The sequence below is a fragment of the Nyctereutes procyonoides genome, unplaced genomic scaffold (assembly GCF_905146905.1).
Source record: "Nyctereutes procyonoides isolate TBG_1078 unplaced genomic scaffold, NYPRO_anot_genome, whole genome shotgun sequence".
Lineage (NCBI taxonomy): Eukaryota > Metazoa > Chordata > Mammalia > Carnivora > Canidae > Nyctereutes > Nyctereutes procyonoides.
Window position 1 is genome coordinate 104,492,169 of NW_026575125.1, and position 20,587 is coordinate 104,512,755.

A 20,587-nucleotide genomic window follows, 5' to 3' on the forward strand; every position below is an offset into this window, starting at 1 on the left:
AGCAAACCCTTACCTCCTTAAACCACCCCCAAATTACCCAACCAAAGGCCAAATCCTGTCAGAAGTCTTTCCTAACTCTCTCTTACTGAGTTGCCTCACAGTTTCCCGCAGTGTGTCATTTGCCTTGTTGCAACAAGTAATAAACTCAAGTTGTCCAAATACAGATGTGTTCCTTCCTAGTGGCTTTTGACTGGAGAGCTCTGAACACTGGAGTACATTGATGGGACCCAAGAGCTGTTAATGAGACTCATCTCCAAAAACCCTGAAGGAAATGTTTCAGGAAGCAAACCTTTGCAGGAGGATGACCTTAAGTTATACAGTTTTCCAGCTGATTTAAAGGGTGTGACCTACTTGGATGATCTCAGCTCACCACCAGATAACAAGAAAAAGAAGAAGAAAGAGGAAGATCTGGAGGGTACAGGGGCAGCTGGCTGGCTGAGTCCATAGACCATGCAGCTCATGACCCTGGGATCGTGTGTTCAAGCTTCATGTTGGGTGTAGAGGATACATTAAAAAAATATAAGATATTTGGAGGCCACTAAGGAAAAGGGTATTCTTTTTTTAAAAAAAATTATTTATTTATTCATGAGAGAGAGAGAGAGGCAGAGACACAAGCAGAGGGAGAAGCAGGCTCCATGCAGGGAGCCCATCGTGGGACTCGATCCTGGGTCTCCAGGATCAGGGCCTAGGCCGAAGGCAGTGCCAAACTGCTGAGCCACCCGAGCTGCCCAGAAAGCAGTATTCTTATAGAAGCCTCAAAACTCAACTGAGTTGTGTATCCTAGTTAACTAAGCCTGTCTTTCTCTTCCCTATGTCCCAGGCTCCTTTGAGCTCTGGCCTATCCATATACCCAGGGTGATCTGAGCAGGCCTCTGCTCTCCTGAGAATCCTATCACTGTTAAGCCTCAAGGATCCCAGCACTCCATCACTGGGGCTTCACTTGTATCAACGGAGCCAACCATTACCCTTGATACATCAGGACAAAAAGAACCTGAAAAGGTGACTTTTATCTCTCCTAGGAGTCCACAAAGGTGGCCAAAGGAGAGAAACTCTTCATCCCACAATAGCTTGAATGATGATTTCTACCTGGGATGGGATGCAAGGGGAAGTAATGGCTCAGGGAAGGGTTCACAGAAGAAAAAAATAACTGTGTTGAGTCTTGAAGGATGAGTGGAGAATCTTCAGGTAGTTAAGGGTGGTGGGGGCCAAGCTGTGAAAAGAATATTCTAGGCAAAGGGAACAACATTTGCAAAAGCACAGAAGAATGAAAGAGAATGGGACATTTGGGGAATTCTGAATGGTTCAGTATAGGTAAAGTATAGGATTTAAGGAAGGGGAGTAGTGGGGGATGGAGAGGGAGAAGTCCACAGGGACCAGGCTTTGGAAGGACTTTCTTTGCAATGCCATGCTTTCTTTAAAAATTTTAATTCCACTATTGTTAACAGAACTCAAAGTGTATATGTCAAAATCCTAATCTCCAGTGTGATGGTATTTGGAGGCCTTTGGGAGGTCATTAGAGTGAAGCTCTCCTGAATGGGATTAGACCCCCCAAGAGCTCCCTCATTCCTTTGGCCTTGTATGGACACAGCAAGAAGATGGCCATCTATGAACCATAAGGTGGGCCCTCACCAGACATTGAATTGGCCAGTGTCTTGATCTTGGACTTCTCAGTCTCTAGAACTGTGAGAAATAACTGTCTATTGTTTATAAGTCACCCTGTCTATGGTATTTTGTTACAGCAGCCCAAAAACACTAAGACAAGGAGGAACAGGATATTTATGCAGACTCCAAGTATTTTCCTGCAGATCACTTATGAATTATAAGTGGAAAAATTATAACTTTTCACTGGAGAAATTTAGTGAATGTCAACTTAATTAACAGATCAAAGTTAACATCTTCAATCATGGGATAGAGTGACATCATGTGTGTCCTAATGTGATGGCCTGAGAACACAACATCACTTCTATGCTCTTCCTGCCTGAAATGCATAACTGGAACTATGAGGGAAGAATAGACAAACCCAAATTGAGGCATGTTCTGTAAAATGGCTAGCCTGTACACTTCAAAAATGTTGACATCATGAAAGTCAAGGTAAGTTCGAGAAATGCTTCCAGATTAAAGGAGACCAAAAAATAATGACAGCTAAAAGCAATTTGTCATCCTTGATTGCTCTTGGATCAGAAAGGAAGACTGTAATAGATGGCATTAGTGAGACAGTCAGCTAAATGTTAATATGGACCATAGAAGAGATAGGATTACATCAAGGTAAATTGCCCAATTTTGGTAATTATACTCTGGTTATGTAAGAAGCTCTTTTTGTTCTCAGGAAAACGCCAACTGAGGTGTTCAGGGTAAAGGGGCACCATAACTCTAAATTACTCTTAAGTGTTTCTTTTTTTTTAAAGATTTTATTTTCAAGTCATCTCCACCCCCAGTGTGGGGCTCAAATTCATGACCCCAAGACCAAGCATCCCACGCTCTACCGAATGAGCCAGCCAGGTGCCCCTGCTCTTAAGTGTTTCAAAAATAAATATAAAGAGAGATGATCAGGCAAATGTGGCAAAATGTTAACAATTGCATTTTTCTTACAACTCTTCTGCAAGTTTGATGTCATTTCGAAGTTACAAGTTTTGAAAAATTCGGTAATTCTCCAGAGTACAACCAAAGTTCTGAAAATGGCCCACCAGAACCTGTGTGATTTGGCTTTCCAGTATGTCTCTTATTTCTCTCTCTATTGTCCCCTTAGCTTGCTCTGCTCCTGGCAGACTGGCCTCAGCACTCTTTCTAGAACATCCAAACATAAATTTTATGAGGAGAGAGAGTTATATGTTTTGTTTACTGCTGACTCCCCAGAAGCATAGAATCATCAAGTGTTCCTGACTAAATGACTACTGTTGACCTTGAAAAATAAATTTATTAGGTACCATGCAGTGTTCTAAGTGCTTTACATATATTATCTCATTTATACCATAAAAAACAGTAGACGTGGATACTATCATCATTATCCTCATCATCCTCATTCTGTAGTTGAAGAAGCTAAGGCAGTGAGATAGGAGAGAGTCTGGTTTAAGAGTCTTTTTTTACTAACTACTCTGTTGAGCTGCCTCTCTTGTAGTACAGTGTCTTTTATGGCATGTTTAAAAGCATGTACATTTATGTGATGTCTAAAACCATGTTGATAAAGGATGCCTACATATGTAGCAAATGTATGAAGTTATGATGGGAATGACAACCAGCAGGGACTCAGTTGGATGGTAGTGTTCAAGGTGGTAGGCAGACCTAATCAAAATTGCCCTTGAGGGAACCCTGGGTGGTGCAGCGGTTTAGCGCCTGCCTTTGGCCCAGGGCGCGATCCTGGAGACCCAGTATCAAATCCCACGTCGGGCTTCCGGTGCATGGAGCCTGCTTCTCCCTCTGCCTGTGTCTCTGCCTCTCTCTGTGTGTGTGTGTGTGTGACTATCATAAATAAATAAAATAAAAAATTGCCTTAAAAAAAAAATTGCCCTTGAAAATTTCTTAGCAAGTCCTCAACACAGATGATTTTTCCCCCAGCATTGGACCCTTTCATTATTTCTATGGTTGAGACCCAAACTCAATAGCTGATTTGTGGTTGGGGGCCATGTGTATGGAAATTGCCAGAGTTTCAGTTGGGCTGGTGGGATGCTCACACCAGGAAGGGAAAATGGAATGATGACAGCATGGACCTTCACCAGATTAAAGGTCTCTTCTAGTGTCAGAAACAGAGACAAAGTCTCAATATACTTAGCCATCTCTCTCTGTGGGAGGACAAGTAAACAAGCAGAGCCATAGGAGTTCTCTATACCTTCAAGTTTCTAGGATGGGTCATCACATTCTGTGACAGTTTTTTTCTGGTGTTTATCAACTCCTATCAGCAGTAATGACTTATTTATGTTTAACTCACATCTCCCACTACAATTTCAGCCCATTTCCTATTACTCTGTAGATACAGAGAACAGATGGTCAACTTTCTCCTTCTAACCTTCCAAAGAATGGAAAATACCCATTGAAGCCCTCCCTTCTCAGGTGACATTTTTTTCCTGGCCAAAAACTTTCAGCCTCTTCATTTTTTTTGCACATTTCATTTTTCAGTCAGTTATTTCATTTACACTGCATTGGATTTTTTTTTAAGTGAGCTTTACTCCCAATGTGGGGCTTGAACTCATGACCTAGAGATCAAGAGTCACAGGCTCCACCAACTGAGCCAGCCAGGTGCTCTGCACTACATTGGATTTTTAAAAAAATAAACATAGTGGGTTTTTTTTTAAAGTAACATATGCAAATGATGAAGATTCTAACATAACAAAAGCATATGCAGAGAAAGGTAAATTTCCCTCCCATCCAAACCCTTCTCAGTCTCCTTTTCTAGAATCAGCTTTTCTCACCAGGGTCTCTTCCCACAGAATTTTCCCAACATATCCAAGTACATATAAATATATTCTCTTCTAAATTCTTTTTCAATTCAACAAATATGCATAAAGCATCTACTATGTGCCAGGCACTGTGCCAACTCCTGGGGCAGGGCATGAGGAGAACAAAGATGTGTTTCCCTGTCCTCAGTAAGTGCACGGTTTGGTAGGGGGGAAATGCATAGTCATGTATTCATTTATTTATCAGATATTCAATGAGCGCTCTCTATGTGCCAGGCATTGTGTGAGTCACTGAATAACATGGAGTTCCTGTCCCTCTGGAGCTCAAGTATTATGGGGATGGGGGAGGCAGATCAGTGAGTAGACTTGATGTGAAACAGAAGCCAATGTCAAGGAAATGCTAAGATGATCCTTGGCAATTGCCTCACACCCTCTTGTAAGGTGTGTGGACCATGTGGGGAGAAGGTCACAAAAGGTCAGTCTTGCACACAGTGGGAAGACAAAGTAGTGGTGTTCTAGCAGGAGCAGTGGCACTGGGAGTCTGAGCCAGGCTCTGGGCTAAGCCCTTTACACCTGCTGTCTCATGTAATCTTCACAGGGACATGAGGTGAGTGCCACTAGCCACATTTTACAAATGAGGACACTGGGGGTTCTGAAGATGTTAAGGAACTGGCCCTATGTCATACAACTGAGAACCAAAGTCTAGTCCACCTTTCTGGAAAGCCTGGGCTCTCATTCACCACACCAATAACAGTTTCTAGGCTTGGAGCTGAGTAATGGATAATTCTGATACATCTTCTTCTTCCCCTTTCCCCTGTGGAGAACCACTGGCCTACCTATAACAGGTTGACTCCGTTCATTATTAAAGTTGATCTTTTTTTTTTATGATAGCCACACACAGAGAGAGAGAGAGAGAGAGAGGCAGAGACATAGGCAGAGGGAGAAGCAGGCTCCATGCACCAGGAGCCCGACGTGGGATTCGATCCCAGGTCTCCAGGATTGCGCCCTGGGCCAAAGGCAGGCGCCAAACCGCTGCGCCACCCAGGGATCCCTATTACAGTTGATCTTAGCCAAGAGGCCAAGAAGCAATACTCCGTTCGTTATTAGACTGAATTTTTCCATTTACGGTTTGAGATGGAGAGGAAAACGCCTGGGAACCAGGAGCCCTCAATCCTAACTTCTGGTCTGCCTCTCATAATCTCTGTGACTTTGAGCAAGTCACTGTACCCTCTGAACTCAGGGTCCTGACCTTGGAAATTCGGAGGCTGGCAAGGATCATCCCTGGATGCTTGTTGAGATTTGGTGATATTCCCATCATTCCAAAGGGCTATAATGGTGCCTTCCATGGCAAAAAATACATCCTTCCCTTGAGAATTACCCAAAACCAGTTCTATAAATCTATTTTCAAAGCAATCTGAGGAATGGACCGGCAGTGAGGGTAAATAGCTGGCTCTACCTCATTAATGGTGTGAGACATGAACGTGTTAATACTTCCTTGGCCTCTGATTTCTGCTTATAGCTCTGAATACTATCCCCCATCCCCATTTTCTCAGTAAAGTGAAATGAGCCTTAGTTAAGTGAGCAAGTGCCGGTTTAATATATCCAATTTAATTAAAGTGATAATCAACTAGCAACTGCAGATAATCCTTATTGAACACTGGGAAAGAGCCCTCAAATTAATGGGTTATTGCAGATATGTAATAACCGGAGAACTTTGCTCAGGCTGATTTCATGCTCGGGAGAGCAGCCCCATGACGTATGGCAAGCCACAGAAAGAGGATCTGCCCTGGTCAATAAGCCCCATAAAGCTAAGAGCAGAGAGGCTGAGTTGATCCAGAAAAAAAAAGTGACTGAGGCATGGCCAGCAGATAATGAGCCTTCCTGCATTTTGCTCGTTCCATTTCACATCAAACATAGGGATTTGGAGACCAGATCTGGTCATTCGTAAAGCAAATTCTTCTGGACCCCATGGTGACACGGGGTGGAAAGTTAAAGGAATCCAGCTCCTAGGTAAGTGTCTTTCTTCCTCCCTTCCACACTCCTTTCTGCCCGAGGTCTCTATTTCCTTCCTTCTCTCCTTCCTTTCTTCCTGCCTTTAAATTTTTTAAATGATGAAAGAAACATATATTCATCACAAAAGAACCAAATTGCATATAATTGTAGGAGGTATAAAACAAAGGTCCTTAATCTCTACCCTTTCTTTCTCTCTTTCTCTTCTTTTCCTCCTTCACTTCTTCTATTTTGCAAAAAAAATTATTTATTTTTATATATTTTTAAAGATTTTATTTATTTATTCATGAGAGACACACAGAGAGAGGCAGAGACACAGGCAGAGGAAGAAGCAGGCTCCATGCCAGGAGCCTGATGTGGGACTCTATCCCAGGACCCCAGGATCACACCCTGAGCTGAAGGCAGATGCTCAACTGCTGAGCCACCCAGGTATCACTATTTTGTAAAAATTTTAAAAGTAATGCACTTTCAGTATAAAATACTCAAACAGTACAGAATGGTATTAGCCATACAGAAAACCTATTTAGTATGCATTCTTCCTTCCTTCTTATCTTGTCCTCTTCCTCTCTTACTCCCTCCCTTCCTGTGTCCTTTACTTCAGTTTTAAAAATTACATAGGTAATGGATGATAATCATAAAAGAACCAAGCAGTACAGAGCTGTATGGTATATAAAGGAAAGTCCTCAGTGCCCATCCCCCTTCCCCACTCACTTTTTTCATACCTGACAAACATATAGACTTACCTAATTCCTTTTAATGGCTGCATAATATTCTGTAGTGTGTCCTATGAGTTATTTCTTGGATGCCAGGTAAGTTTCTGAAACATACATTGGAATTATTATAAAAGTTTAGGGGAAATGCAAGACAGATATAAATTGGATTGTTTGCTACTGAAAATTCCATTTTATAGATAGCAATCATATCCATTTCTATAGCACTTTAGACTTTGAAAATTGCCTTTGAAATATCACCTCATTTGATCCTCTTCCATAGCAGCTCTGGGAAATAAGCAGATTATTATCTCCATTTTTACAGATAAGGAAACTGAGGCCCAGGGAAATGAAGGAACAGAAATACGGTCTCACAGCTAGTTATGGATTCTCAGTCTGGTCCTCCTACAGCACTGTAAATTTAAGCTGAATTTCATCTTGCAAGTCATAAAGATTTAGACATCCCTGACTTCTAAGCTTATAGTTTAGAAAATCCATCCAAGTCATACAAATTCTGTTATTATTCTAATGAGAATGGCAATAGACCACTTGGTAAATATGAAGAGCTGTATCAATGGCTGGCACTCATAGCAAGCCCAAGATTCATTTGATATCCTAATTAGTTCTGTTACTTTAAATGTAAAATGAGTCTATTCACTCCAAGTCCCACTTAGAAGTGGTAAGAAATACAATATGTTGCATTATCCTATAGGAAAAGAAACGTTTAAATCAGTAGTAAATCATTCAGAAGTATATTTTATTTAAAATCAGAAAAGGCTCATCAGCACCCTACTGCCAAGCTTCTGTAATACAGTTCTGTAAGATTTGTAGTTTTAACACTGTTTTGCCTGGAGAAAAGGGGATTTCCAGTGTATTTCCCAAATAAGCAGCTTTAATTACACTTTCAAAAAAATCACTTTTTTTTTTTTTTAGAGAGAGAGAGTGGAGGGAGGGGCAGTGGGAAAGAATCTCAGACAGACTCCTTGCTGAGTATGCAGCCTGACGTGGGGCTTGATCTCACAACCCTGAGGTGAAACCAAGAGTTGGATGCTTGACCGACTGAGCCACCCAGGTGCCCCTAATTATACTTTTTATTTTATTTATAAATATTTTATTCATTTATTTGAGAGAGAGCAGGAGCAGGGAAGAGGGGGAGAGGGAGAAGCAGACTTCCTGCTGAGCAGGGAGCCGGATGCAGGCTCGATTCCAAGACCCTGAAATCATGACCTGAGCAGAAGGCAGACACTTAACCGACTGAGCCACCTAGGCACTCCCCTAATTACACTTTTTAAAGGAGTGGAGCTGGGTAAATGTAAAGAGATGATCAGGTTTCTCTAAACAGATCTACTTTATTTTTTAAAAGATTTTATTTATTTATTCATGAGAGATATATATTGAGAGAAGCAGAGACACAGGCAGAAGGAGAAGCAGGCTCCATGCAGGGAACCCCACGTGGGACTCGATCCCGGGACTCCAGGATCACACCCTGGGCCGAAGGCAGGCGCCAAACCGCTGAGCCACCCAGGGATCCCCTAAACAGATCTACTTTGAAAATAGAAATGATTTGATGGATTACTTTTACCAGTAAAGTCTTCTTGCATGGTGCTTTCTTCAAAATGTTTAGGATTGTTGGGGAATATAAAAAATAGTGAAAGGGAATAAAGGGGAAAGGAGAGAAAATGAGTGGGAAATATCAGTGAGGGTGACAACAAGAGAGACATTTCCCTAGCTCTGGGAAATGAACAAGGGGTGGTGGAAAGGGAAGTGGGCAGGGGGTTGGGGTGACTGGGTGACAGGCACTGAGGGGGGCATTTGATGGGATGAGCACTGGGTGTTATGCTATATGTTGGCAAATTGAACTCCAATAAAAAATATATGAAAATCAATCAATCAATCAATCGATCAAGGAAAGAAGTTTTTTAAAAAAGGAAAAAATGTTTAGGATTGTTAAATTTGCAAGTTGTTGGGTTGAAGTCGTGTGCATTAAGGTTGAATTCATCCCACTTTGTAATTATGCCTGCATTCAATGTCTGTCTTCCCCTCTGGGCTAACTTGTCTTCCCAGCACTGTACTCCCAGTGTGTAACACAGTGTCTGGCACATGTAGGCACTCAGCAAAGTTTGGTTGGAAGGATATGCAAATAAATCAATCAGTGAGATTTCAGCAAGGCTGCATAACTCAGGCAAGCTTCAATATTGTGGCTGGTGGACATGGCTTTAAGCAATTGGAAAAAGCCTTGCATTGGATGGGAAGAAGTGTGGTCACATGCACTTAAAAATTGTTTGTTCTGATTCTCAGCTGGGCGTATTTCTGACTTTTGAACACAGGTTTACACAATGAAAGAATACATCAGATGTCAGAGGCTTTATGGATTGATTCTCATGTTGAGCTTTATCTTTCTCTCAGGTAAGAAAATGGATTCTTATGCTTTTTTTCAATGTCTCATATACCATAGTTAGAAATAAGCCATTTGAAAGGTTGTGAGGCTGTCTCTCCACAGCTTCCTTTTGATCAGTATGACTGTAGGACAGGTTGAAACTTTAGTCAGTGAATCCATTCACTCAGGATTGTGTTAGGTCTTTTATTTATTTATTTATTTATTTATTCATGAGAGACGCACACACACACACAGAGAGAGCGAGCGAGAGAGAGAGAGAGAGAGAGAGAGCGAGAGAGAGAGAGAGGCAGAGACACAGGCAGAGGGAGAAGCAGGCTCCATGCAGGGAGCCCGCTGTGGGACTCGATCCTCAGACTCCAGGATCACGACCTGGGCCAAAGGCAGGCGCCAAACCGCTGAGCCACCCAGGGATCCCCAGGATTGTTGAAGTCTGATAGAAAACTGGCCTCAAGGATCCCTGGGTGGTGCAGAGGTTTGGCGCCTGCCTTTGGCCCGGGGCGCCATCCTGGAGACCCGGGATCGAGTCCCGCATCAGGCTCCCTGCATGGAGCCTGCTTCTCCCTCTGCCTGTGTCTCTGCCTCTCTGTGTGTGTGTGACTATCATGAATAAATAAATAAAATCTTAAAAAAAAACTGGCCTCAAGTAGACAGTAGTTTGGACTATTTGACATTTGTTTGTTCTTTTTTTTAAAGATTTATTTATTAAAAAAAGATATATTTATTCATAAGAGACACACAGAGAGAGGCAGAGACATAGGCAGAGGGAGAAGCAGGCTTCTCACTGGGAGCCCGATGCAGGACTTGATCCCGAATCCTGGGATCATGCCCTGAGCCAAAGGCAGACGCTCAACTGCTGAGCCACCCAAGCGTCCCTCTTTCTTTCTTTCTTTTTTTCTTCTTTCTTTCTTTTCTTTCTTTCTTTCTTTCTTTCTTTCTTCCTTTCTTCCTCCCTTCCTTCCTTCCTTCCTTCCTTCCTTTCTTTCTCTTTGTTTCTTTCTTTGTTTCTTTCTTTGTTTCTTTCTTTCTTTCTTTCTTTCTTTCTTTCTTTCTTTCTTTCTTTCTTTCTTTCAAGTAGACTCCACATCCAACATGGGGCTTGAACTCAGAACTGTGAGATCAAGAGTTGTATGCTCCACTAACTGACCTAGCCAGGCTCTGTTCTTAACATTTCTTTTTCTTTTTTAAGATTTTATTTATTTATTTATTTATTTATTTATTTATTTATGATTTTATTTATTCATGAGAGGCACAGAGAGAGAGAGAGAGAGAGAGAGAGAGAGGCAGAGACGGGCAGAGGGAGAAACAGGCTCACCTTGGGAAGCCCAATGTGGAACTCGATCCCAGGACACTGGGATCACAACCTGAGCTGAGCCTCAACCACTGAGCCACCCAGGTGCCCCTGTCCTTGACCTATCTTTCTTTCTTTCTTTCTTTCTTTCTTTCTTTCTTTCTTTCTTTCTTTCTTTTCTTTCTTTCTTCTTTCTTTTTCTTTTTTCTTTCTTTCTTTCTTTCTTGATTTTATTTATTTATTTATGAGAGACACAGAGAGGCAGAGACATAGGCAAAGGGAGAAGCAGGCTCCTCAAGGGGAGCCTGATGTGGGACTTGATCCTGGATCTTGGGATCATGTCTTGAGCTGCAGGCAGACACTCAACCGCTGAGCCACCCAGGCATCCCCATATTTTATTTTTTAAAAAAGGATTTATGTATTTATTTTGAGAAAGTGAGCACAGTGGCAGGGAGGGGCAGAGGGAGAAGGAGAGAGAAAGAATCTCAAGCAAACTCTGTGCTGAGCAGGGAGCCAGTTGCAGTGCTCAATCCCACGACCCTGAGATCACAACCTGAGCCAAAACCAAGAGTCAGATGCTCCATCAACTGTGCCATCCGGGCACCCCTAAGATATATATTTTAAATCCAATAATTATTTTATTGTGTTATGTGGTCATTATTATTTTCTTGTATTTGACTTTATTTTATCATGGTATCATCTTTCTATATATGTATATAGCAACATACATAAAACAGAGATGGGGAAACTGAGGTATGCCAAAAGCTGATCACTGATTCACAGGGACAAACAGGCATCTGTTCTTCAATGGCCCAGACCTTGCCTAGGCTCTGTGACAAGAATGAAGATAGATTCTGTCTTTGTTTCGATTCTGCAGTGAATAGATGATTAAGATAGTTCAACTGAAGTAGCTGATAATTTGGAGACTTAAGGAAAAGGTTGCCTTGGAAAACTGCAATCTCATCCATATCAAGTAAATTCAGTTGATAACATCGTTCATTTAGCACATCAGTCTTTAGCTGAAAGGTCATACATGCCAGTGAATGACAACCCCTGATGAAATAGACCTGGGGTTTAATTTGAATAGCCCTCAGATTGAGAGCTAATCTTCTGGAAAAATACCAAATCATCATCACCATCAACAACAAACACTGACTGGCTTCTTGCTGTGTGCAGGGCCTGATGGGAAACCATGTTTCTCATAATAAAGCTTGAAATGGGACCTATGGGTCACAGTGGCAACTCTGTCACTTGGCCTTGACTACCTGCTAAGATGTTGATTTATCTTTCCCCCGTTTGCTTCCTCAAATGCAAAAAACTGTTTTCTCCATTTCTTTATCCAAACATCCAGCACAAGTCTTGACACACAGATTAGGTATTCAGTACACATTTGCTGATTTAGTAGATTTGTTTTATTTAATAAATTGATGCAATTTAAAATTACAAATAAAAACTTTGAACACCTGTATGGTATCAGTATATGTGACACAGACTCTAAGTGGGGTTTTTTTTGAGAGCTCATGGGGCATGAAATAGAGGGATCTAAGAACAGAAGGACCTAGAAGTGTAGTGTAGTCATGAAAGAAAAGGTGGAAGAGTGTGTTATACTGGAAAATTAGAATGAGTTTGTGAGGAATGTCATTGGTCAATGGAAATTATGATAAATGTGCAGATTTGAATCCTGAAGAGGTCACTTTAAAACAGTCACAAGGTTTTACAGACTAAGTCTCAAAGCCATGGGTCAAAACAATGATTTTTCTAGGTTATCAGACAAATAATTCTAATTGTTCTTCACTCATCATTTTCGTCTAGAGGGTGGGGAAGATTCTGTCCTTGAAACAACGGTATAACTAAAGCTTTAGTCTCCTTCGGGCTTCAGATAAGTCACCAGCTTCCCAACTGTGAGAGTCGTTGTGGGATAGAGGGCTAGGGTCAACACTAGATCAGGCAGAGGGTGACTCAGATGCTCTAACTGGATGGAGCCAGAATGTGGGGCAAAACCATGTTCTTGGAAGAATATCAAGGGTCAAGAAGAAACCCAACTCTGTCATAAAGTCTAAGAATTGAGAACAGAGCCAGCAAGAAGGGATGAGGACAGGTCAGGAAGTGAATAGGTGCAGAAGGGAGCAGGAGGTAAGGATTCTTTTAGGACTTTATTTATTCATGAGAGCCACAGAGAGAGAGAGGGGGGCATATACATAGTGGGAGAAACAGGTTCCATGCAAGGAATCTGATGTGGGACTGGATCTGGGGAGCCCAGGATTACGCCCTCGGCCTAAGGCAGGCGCTAAACCACTAAGCCACCCAGGCATCCCAGGAGATAAGGATTGAAGCTCATATAGCCTCCTCACTGGCCTCCCTGCCTCCACTCTTGCTCTGCTATAGCCCCTTCTCAACATAGTGGCCAGAGCAATCTTTTCATGTGTCAAGTCAGATCATGTCACTCTTCTACTCAAAACCTGCTGATAAGTTTCCATGACAATTAGAATACAATCCAAACTCTTTAATAAGACCTAAAAAGCAGAGGCACCTGGGTGGCTCCATGGTTGAGCATCTGCCTTTGGCTCTGGTCATGGTCCAGGGTCCTGGGATAGAGTCCTGCATTGGATTCCCAGTAGGGAGCCTGCTTCTCCCTCTGCCTAGGTCTCTGCCTCTCTCTGTGTCTCTCATGAATAAATAAATAAAATCTTAAAAAAAAAGACCTAAAAAGTACTGCATGATCTGGTCTTCCACTACCTCTTGAGACTCGTTTCCTTTCATCCTATTCTCACTCCACTCCAGACACACTGGCTTCCTTCTTATTCCTTGTATATGCCAAGCACAGTCCTACTTTAAGGCCTTTATGTATGCTTTCATATGCTACTACTCATGTCTGGGTCACTCTTACTCCATATCTTTGTAACCCTAGCTGTTTCTGTCTCCTAGAACTAAGTGCAAAGGACCCTCTCTCAGAGAGGTCTTCCTTAACTATCCTATCTAATATAGATATTCCCATTTACCTCATCCCTTCCATCCCATTAGGTAACTCATCAGCATATTAATTTCCTTCAGAGGGCTTTTCATAATTTTAAATTATTTTAATTCATTCATTAAAAAAATATTTTATTTATTTATTTATTTGACAGAGAGATAGAGAGAGCCAGAGAGCACAAGTGAGGAGGGCCTGAGGAATGGCAGAGAGGGAGAAGCTCAACAGGGAGCCTGATGTGGGGCTCAATCCCAGGCCCCTGAGATCATGACCTGAGCTGAAGGCAGACGCTTAACCGACTGAGCCACCCAGGAGTCCCAGTTACTTTAATTTTTAAGGTTTTATTTTTATTTTATTATTTTTAAAGATTTTATTTATTTATTCATGAGACACACACACACACACACACACACACATGCAGAGAGAGAGAGAGGCAGAGACACAGGCAGAGGGAGAAGCAGGGTCCATGCAGGGAGCCCGATGTGGGACTTGATCCTGGGTCTCCAGGATCATACCCTGGACCGAAGGTGGCACTAAACCACTGAGCCACCCGGGCTGCCCAGGTTTCATTTTTAAGTCATCTTTACACCCAATATGGAGCTCAAACTCACAACTCCAAGATCAAGAGTCCCATGCTCTACCGACTGAGCCAGCCAGGTACCCCACAATTTGTAATTCTTATATTTACTTGTTTATTGACTACCTTTCTTTCTGGAATGTAAAGCTGACTAGGGCCAAGGACCTGGTATGAACATGAGTTTACTCTATTGCTGGACTCTAGCACTGACACATAGTTGGTACTCAATGACCATCATTGTGGAGTAAATAAATTTTCCAGGGTGCTTCTGCTTTTATGAGTAAAGACATCCATTTTTTTTTGAATGGACATGAGCCTTGGACCCAAAATTTGAAGGAACAATCACGTTACCTATGTGGAGATAATTCTTCTGCTTCCTATTCTGAGAAGAATGCCTGGCAAGCTACATATGTGGTCAATTGCCTAGGTTTTGAAGGAGGGGATGTGTTAGATAACTCAGTGACCAGTGAGACAGAAATGAAGCTCAAAGATGGATGCTTTTATAGATGCCAGATCTGGTTTATCTAAAATCAGATTAGCAAAAAAAAACAAAAAACAAAAAACAATAAATAAATAAATAAATAAATAAATAAATAAATAAATAAATATCAGATAGCTGGTTACCCACAAGACCAGTGGGAACTGTAGGCAGTAGGTGGCAGACAGTAACTCCAGTTCTCTGTGGCTATTCACATGATGACCACAGTGTTGTGGGTAATGGAGTTCCCAGTATCAATCACCTATCCATTATATGACCTCAGGCGGCCATGGATCTGCTAGACCAGGACTGGGTCTACAAAATTTTTCAAAGCTCCTGATCATTCATTTGCAAGGATTTGTGATATTAAGAGCCAGAAGACCCCTTGTGCAGATATAGGTTTTGTGTACTATGGAAATGAGTGTCTGCCCACTGCCCCCTCTTTTTAAAAAATATTTTATTTATGAGAGAGAGAGCAAGCACAAGTGGGGGGTAGGGGAAGAGGAAGAATCAGAGTCTCCACTTGGCAGGGAGCCCAAAGTGGGGCTTGATCCCAGGACGCTGAGATCATGACCAAGCCAAAATCAAGATTTGGACATTTAACTGACTGAGCCACCCAGGTGCCCCTGCCCATTCCCCTTTTATGAGTGAGTGGTGACATTTCCCAGTTGAGGCAGGCATGTTGAGGTGTACCCTTGGCAGAATGCCCATCCTCAGAATGGCCAGATTCTTGACAGTATAAATGTAGCCAATGCCTCTGGTGGGTCCCTTCCCTAAAACTTGCTCTTTTTTTATCTCCCTCTTCTTTTTTTAAGATTTTATTTATTTATTCATGAGAGACACACAGAGAGAGGCAGAGACACAGGAGAGGGAGAAGCAGGCTCCAAGCAGTGAGCCCAATGCCGGACTTGATCCAGGGTCCCCAGGATCACACCCTGGCCTGAAGGCAGATGCTTAACCACTGAGCTACTCAGGCGTCCCTTATCTCCCTCTTCTAATAGGAGGTATTTCCAGGTGTTTAGCTGGGCCTTGAGCCTTATGCAGCATTATGAGTTGAATTGTGTCCCCCCAGATTCATCTGTGGAAGTCCTCTCCCTCAGCACCTCAGAAGGTAATCACATTTGGAAATGGGGTCATTACAAGTGTAAGTAGTTAAGGAAAGATGAGGTCAAGCTGGAATAGTGTGACCTGTAACCTGACATGACTGGTGTCCTTATAAAAGGTGAAAATGTGGACATAGCATACAAGGAGAAAGCCCTGTAGAGATAAAGGCTGAGAATGGGGAGGCTCAACAGAAGCCTCAGAACACCAAATATTGCCAGTGAACCAGAAACTAGGAGAGAGGCATGGGATACATCTTTCCTTCAGAGCCCTTTGAAGGAAAAGACCCTGCCGACACTTTAATCTCAGCTCGTATATTCCAGAACTGTGGGACAATATTTGTCTGTTGTTTAACCCAACCAGTCTGGGGTACTTCATGCAATGAATATATGCAGACACCCCTGCTCGGTCAGGCTTTCTGAATCAGAAACCTGGAATAAAATAGAGGAAAGCAGGTGACCTCTGGGGGAGAAACAGTGACTGGGTCACACCTACATTGTCCAACTATTATGAACTTCATTTGTCTGCTCCTCCTGAGATGGTTCAGGGCAGCACATGCAGAATCTCGGTCCCTAACCTTTGAAACACTTTAACATTGCAAGGAGAAACTTGACAGAGATGACAGAGAACCAAATGCAGAATATATCTGATGATTACTCAATGCTGTCTTCAGAAAATTAGGGACTTTGCTGAAAAAAAAAAACCCACATCATTTGGATTGCCTATCTCTTAGGGTTCTAAACCTTTTCCTCACTGACTTTTAAAATGAATGTATTGGGACACCTAGGAGGCTCAGTGGTTAAGCATCTGCCTTTTGCTCAGATCATGATCCTGGGGTTCTGGGATCAAGCCACACGTCTGGCTCTCTGCCCAGCAGGCAGCCTGCTTTGCCTTCTCCCACTCCCCCTGCTTATGCTCACTCTCTCTCTCTTTCTGTGTCAAATAAAGAAATTTTTTTCAAAAAAATAAAATGAATGTATTTATTACTTTTGGGGTCTGAAAGGAAGAGGAAACTTTCCCCCTGAACTTTTCCCCATTCTATGCCCAATGCTTCACTCACTTCAGAAAATAGTTAGAAAGGACCCACTATGTGCCAACCATTATGCTGGGCACTGGAAACTGGCAGTAGGGGGGGCAAGACTCTGGTTAAACCACTGCCCTGAAAAATCAGAGAATATAAAAATTGAAGCATTCTGGGAAAAACTGGCACTGTTGAATGCTCAGTGAATTCAGTTCTGCTTAAAATTGTGTAAACATGGCATCACCAGGCAAAGCAGCTTGGGAACTTGGCAAAAGGAAAAATAAAATTACATACTGAGTAACCACTGTGGCAAGAGTTTTATTTTCCTATTCCCCAGGCTCTGCCAGAGATAGACCTGGAGCACAATGTTTTGCTATAGCAATCTGCTAGAGAGTTAAAAAATGTTAACTGGCAGACATAGACATCACAAGAAAAGAAATCTACATACCAATATCCTTTATGAATATAGATGCAAAATTCTTTTTCCTTGAGGATTTAAAAAAATTTTGTTTTGATTTTTAAAATGTTTAAGTAATCTCTGCACTCAACATGGGACTTGAACCCACAACCCTGAGATCTAGAGTCATATGCTCCCCCAACTAAGCCAGCCAGGTGCCCCCCCAAATTCCTTTTTTTAAGTAAGCTAATATGACCAACATGGGGCTTGAACTCACAACCCCGAGATTAAGAGTTTCATGCTCAGGGGATCCCTGGGTGGCGCAGCGGTTTGGCGCCTGCCTTTGGCCCGGGGCGCGATCCTGGAGACCCGGGATCGGGTCCCACGTCGGGCTCCCGGTGCGTGGAGCCTGCTTCTCCCTCTGCCTGTGTCTCTGTCTCTCTCTGTGTGACTATCATGAATAAATAAATAAAATCTTTAAAAAAAAAAAAAAAAAAAGAGTTTCATGCTCGACCGACTGAGCCACTAGATGCAAAAATTATTTTTTGATTGTTAGTTTTATTTATTTTTAAAATTTTTAAAGATTTTATTTATTTATTCATGAGAGACACAGAGAAAGGCAGAGACATAGGCAGAGGGAGAAGCAGGCTCCTTGCGGGAAGCCTGATGTGGGACTTGATCCCAGGACCCCAGGATCACGACCTGAGCCAAAGGCAGATGCTCAACCACTGAGCCACCCAGGTGCCCCTAGATGCAAAAATTCTTAACAAAATACTGGCAGGCTGAATCCAGAAATATATTTAGAGGATTATATACTTTGAACAAGTAGAATTTATCCCACAAATGAATGCAAAGGTGGTTCAACATGTAAAAATTGATCAATTAATATACTACATCACATTTATAGACCAAAGGGGGAAAAACCACATGATCATCTCAATTGGTGAGGGAGAAGAGTATGAAAAACTTCAACACCCTTTCATGATAAAAACACTTGACACAGTAGAAATGGAAGGGAGGGCAGCCTGGGTGGCTCAACGGTTTAGTGCTGCCTTCAGCCCAGGGCCTGATCCTGGAGACCTGAGATCGAGTCCCACGTCAGGCTTCCTGCGTGGAGCCTGCTTCTTCCTCTGCCTGTGTCTCTCATGAATAAATAAATTTTTAAAAAATTTAAAAAAAGAAATCGAAGGGAACTTCCTCAATCTGGTAAGAGCATCTATGAAAAACCCACAGTAAACATCATTCTTAATGGTGAAAAACTGAAAGCTTTCCCCTTAAATCAGGCATGAGACCAGAACACCCATATTCACCACTTGCATTCAGCATTATATTGGAAGTTCTAGCCAGAGTGCTTGGGCAAAAAGAAGATATAAAAGGCATCCAAAGTAGAAAGAAAAAATATACTATCTCTATTTGTAGATGATATGATCTTACATATAGAACATCCTAAAGAATCCCCTTGATAAAGATATTTAAGTTAATAAATACATTTGGCAAAGTTGTAAGATACAAGATCAATACAACAATTAGTGGCCTTTCTATGCACTGGCAACAAACAATCTGAAATAAAGTTAAGAAAACAATTTCATTTACAATAACCTTTAAAAGAATAAAATACCTAGGAATAAATTTAACCAAGTAGTTGAAAGACTTCTACACTCAAATTACCAACATTGCTGAAAGAAATTAAAGAAGACCTAAGTAAATGGAAAAGATCCTGTGTTCACGGGTTTAATAAAAGATAACAAGTTTTAATATTAAAATGTCAATATTCCTCCAAAGAGATCTACAGATTCAAATGCAAACCATATCAAAATCCAATGGCTTTTTTTTTTTACAGATATGGAAAGGGTGATGTGCAATTCATATGGAATTGCAAGGATCCCTGAATAGCCAAAACAATCTTGAAAAAGAACAAAGTTGGAGAAATCACATGTCTAGATTTCAAAGCTTACTACAAAGCTATGATAATCAAAACTGTGTTATTGGCATAGGGATCGATGTAGATTAATGGGACAGAACTGAGAGTCCAGAAAGAAACTCATGCATATATGTATGGCCAATTAATTTTCCACAAGGATGCCAAGAAGGTTCCATGGGAAGAAATAGTCTCTTCAACAAATGGTGCTGGCCCAACTGGACGTGTAAATACATATCCATTTACACATGTATACATGCATATACATGTAAACACATAAAAAGAATGAAGTTGGACTCCCTCTTTATACCATGTACAAAAATTAAGTCAAAATCAATGAAATATAAAGAACTAAATATAAGAACTACATCTATAGAAATGAGAAGAAAGCACAGACATGTGTTTAGATTTGGTCTTGAATGACCGTTGGGCTTGGATGACCTTGGATTTAGCAATAGAGACACCAAAAGAATAAGCAGCAAAAGAACAAATAGATCAATTGGATTTTATCAAAATTAAAGATGTGTGCATCAAAAGACACCATCAAGACAGTGAAAAAGCAGCCTAGAAAATGGGAGAAAATATTTTCAGTTCACATGTCTTATAAGGTCCTAGTATCTAGAATATATAAAGAGTGTTTACAACTCAACAACAAAAACATGAACACTATTTATTTATTTATTTATTTATTTATTTATTTTAAAAATATTTTATTTATTTATTCATGAGAGACACACAGAGAGAGTCAAAGATAGAGACAGAGGGAGAAGCAGGCTCCTCACAGGGAGCCCAATGTGGGACTTGATTCCCAGACCCAGGATGACGCCCTGAGCCAAAGGCAGATGCTCAGACATCCTGAACAACACAATTTAGAAATAGGCAAAGGGCTTGCTTGAATAGACATTTCTCCAAAGGAGATATGCAGATGGCCAACACGCACATGAAAAGATGTTCAATGTCGTTAGTCATTAGGGGAATTCAAATCAAAACCATGATGCAATACCACTCGACACCCTCTGTGATGGTTATAATACTAATTTAACAAATGGAAAAAAAGTGTTGGTGAAGAGATAGAGAAATTAGAATCCTTATAAACTGTTGGTGGGAATATTGAATGGCTCCTATGGAAAACAGTGGCTGTTACTCAGTAAGTGAAATACAGAATTACTAAATGACCTGTCCTAGATATATACCCCAAAGAAGTGAAAGTACGTTCAAACAAAACAAATAGCACAAATGTCCACAGCAGCACTGTTTGTAATAGCCAAAAGGTAGAAAAAAACTAAATGTCCATTAACAGATGAATCAGTAAACAAAATATAGTCTATCCACA

The 20,587-nt window shown here is 41.4% G+C and overlaps 1 protein-coding gene across 1 annotated transcript in view; it reads left to right on the forward strand.

Moving 5' to 3' along the window:
* The first annotated feature begins 240 nt into the window (after nt 1–240).
* The window catches only part of ADGRG4 (adhesion G protein-coupled receptor G4), a 108,147-nt gene continuing 87,800 nt past the window's right edge, over nt 241–20,587 (forward strand). Inside the window, exon 1 of the mRNA XM_055338121.1 lies at nt 241–415. Within this exon, the coding sequence (XP_055194096.1) occupies nt 241–415 (175 nt within the window). The remainder of the gene's footprint in view (nt 416–20,587) is intronic.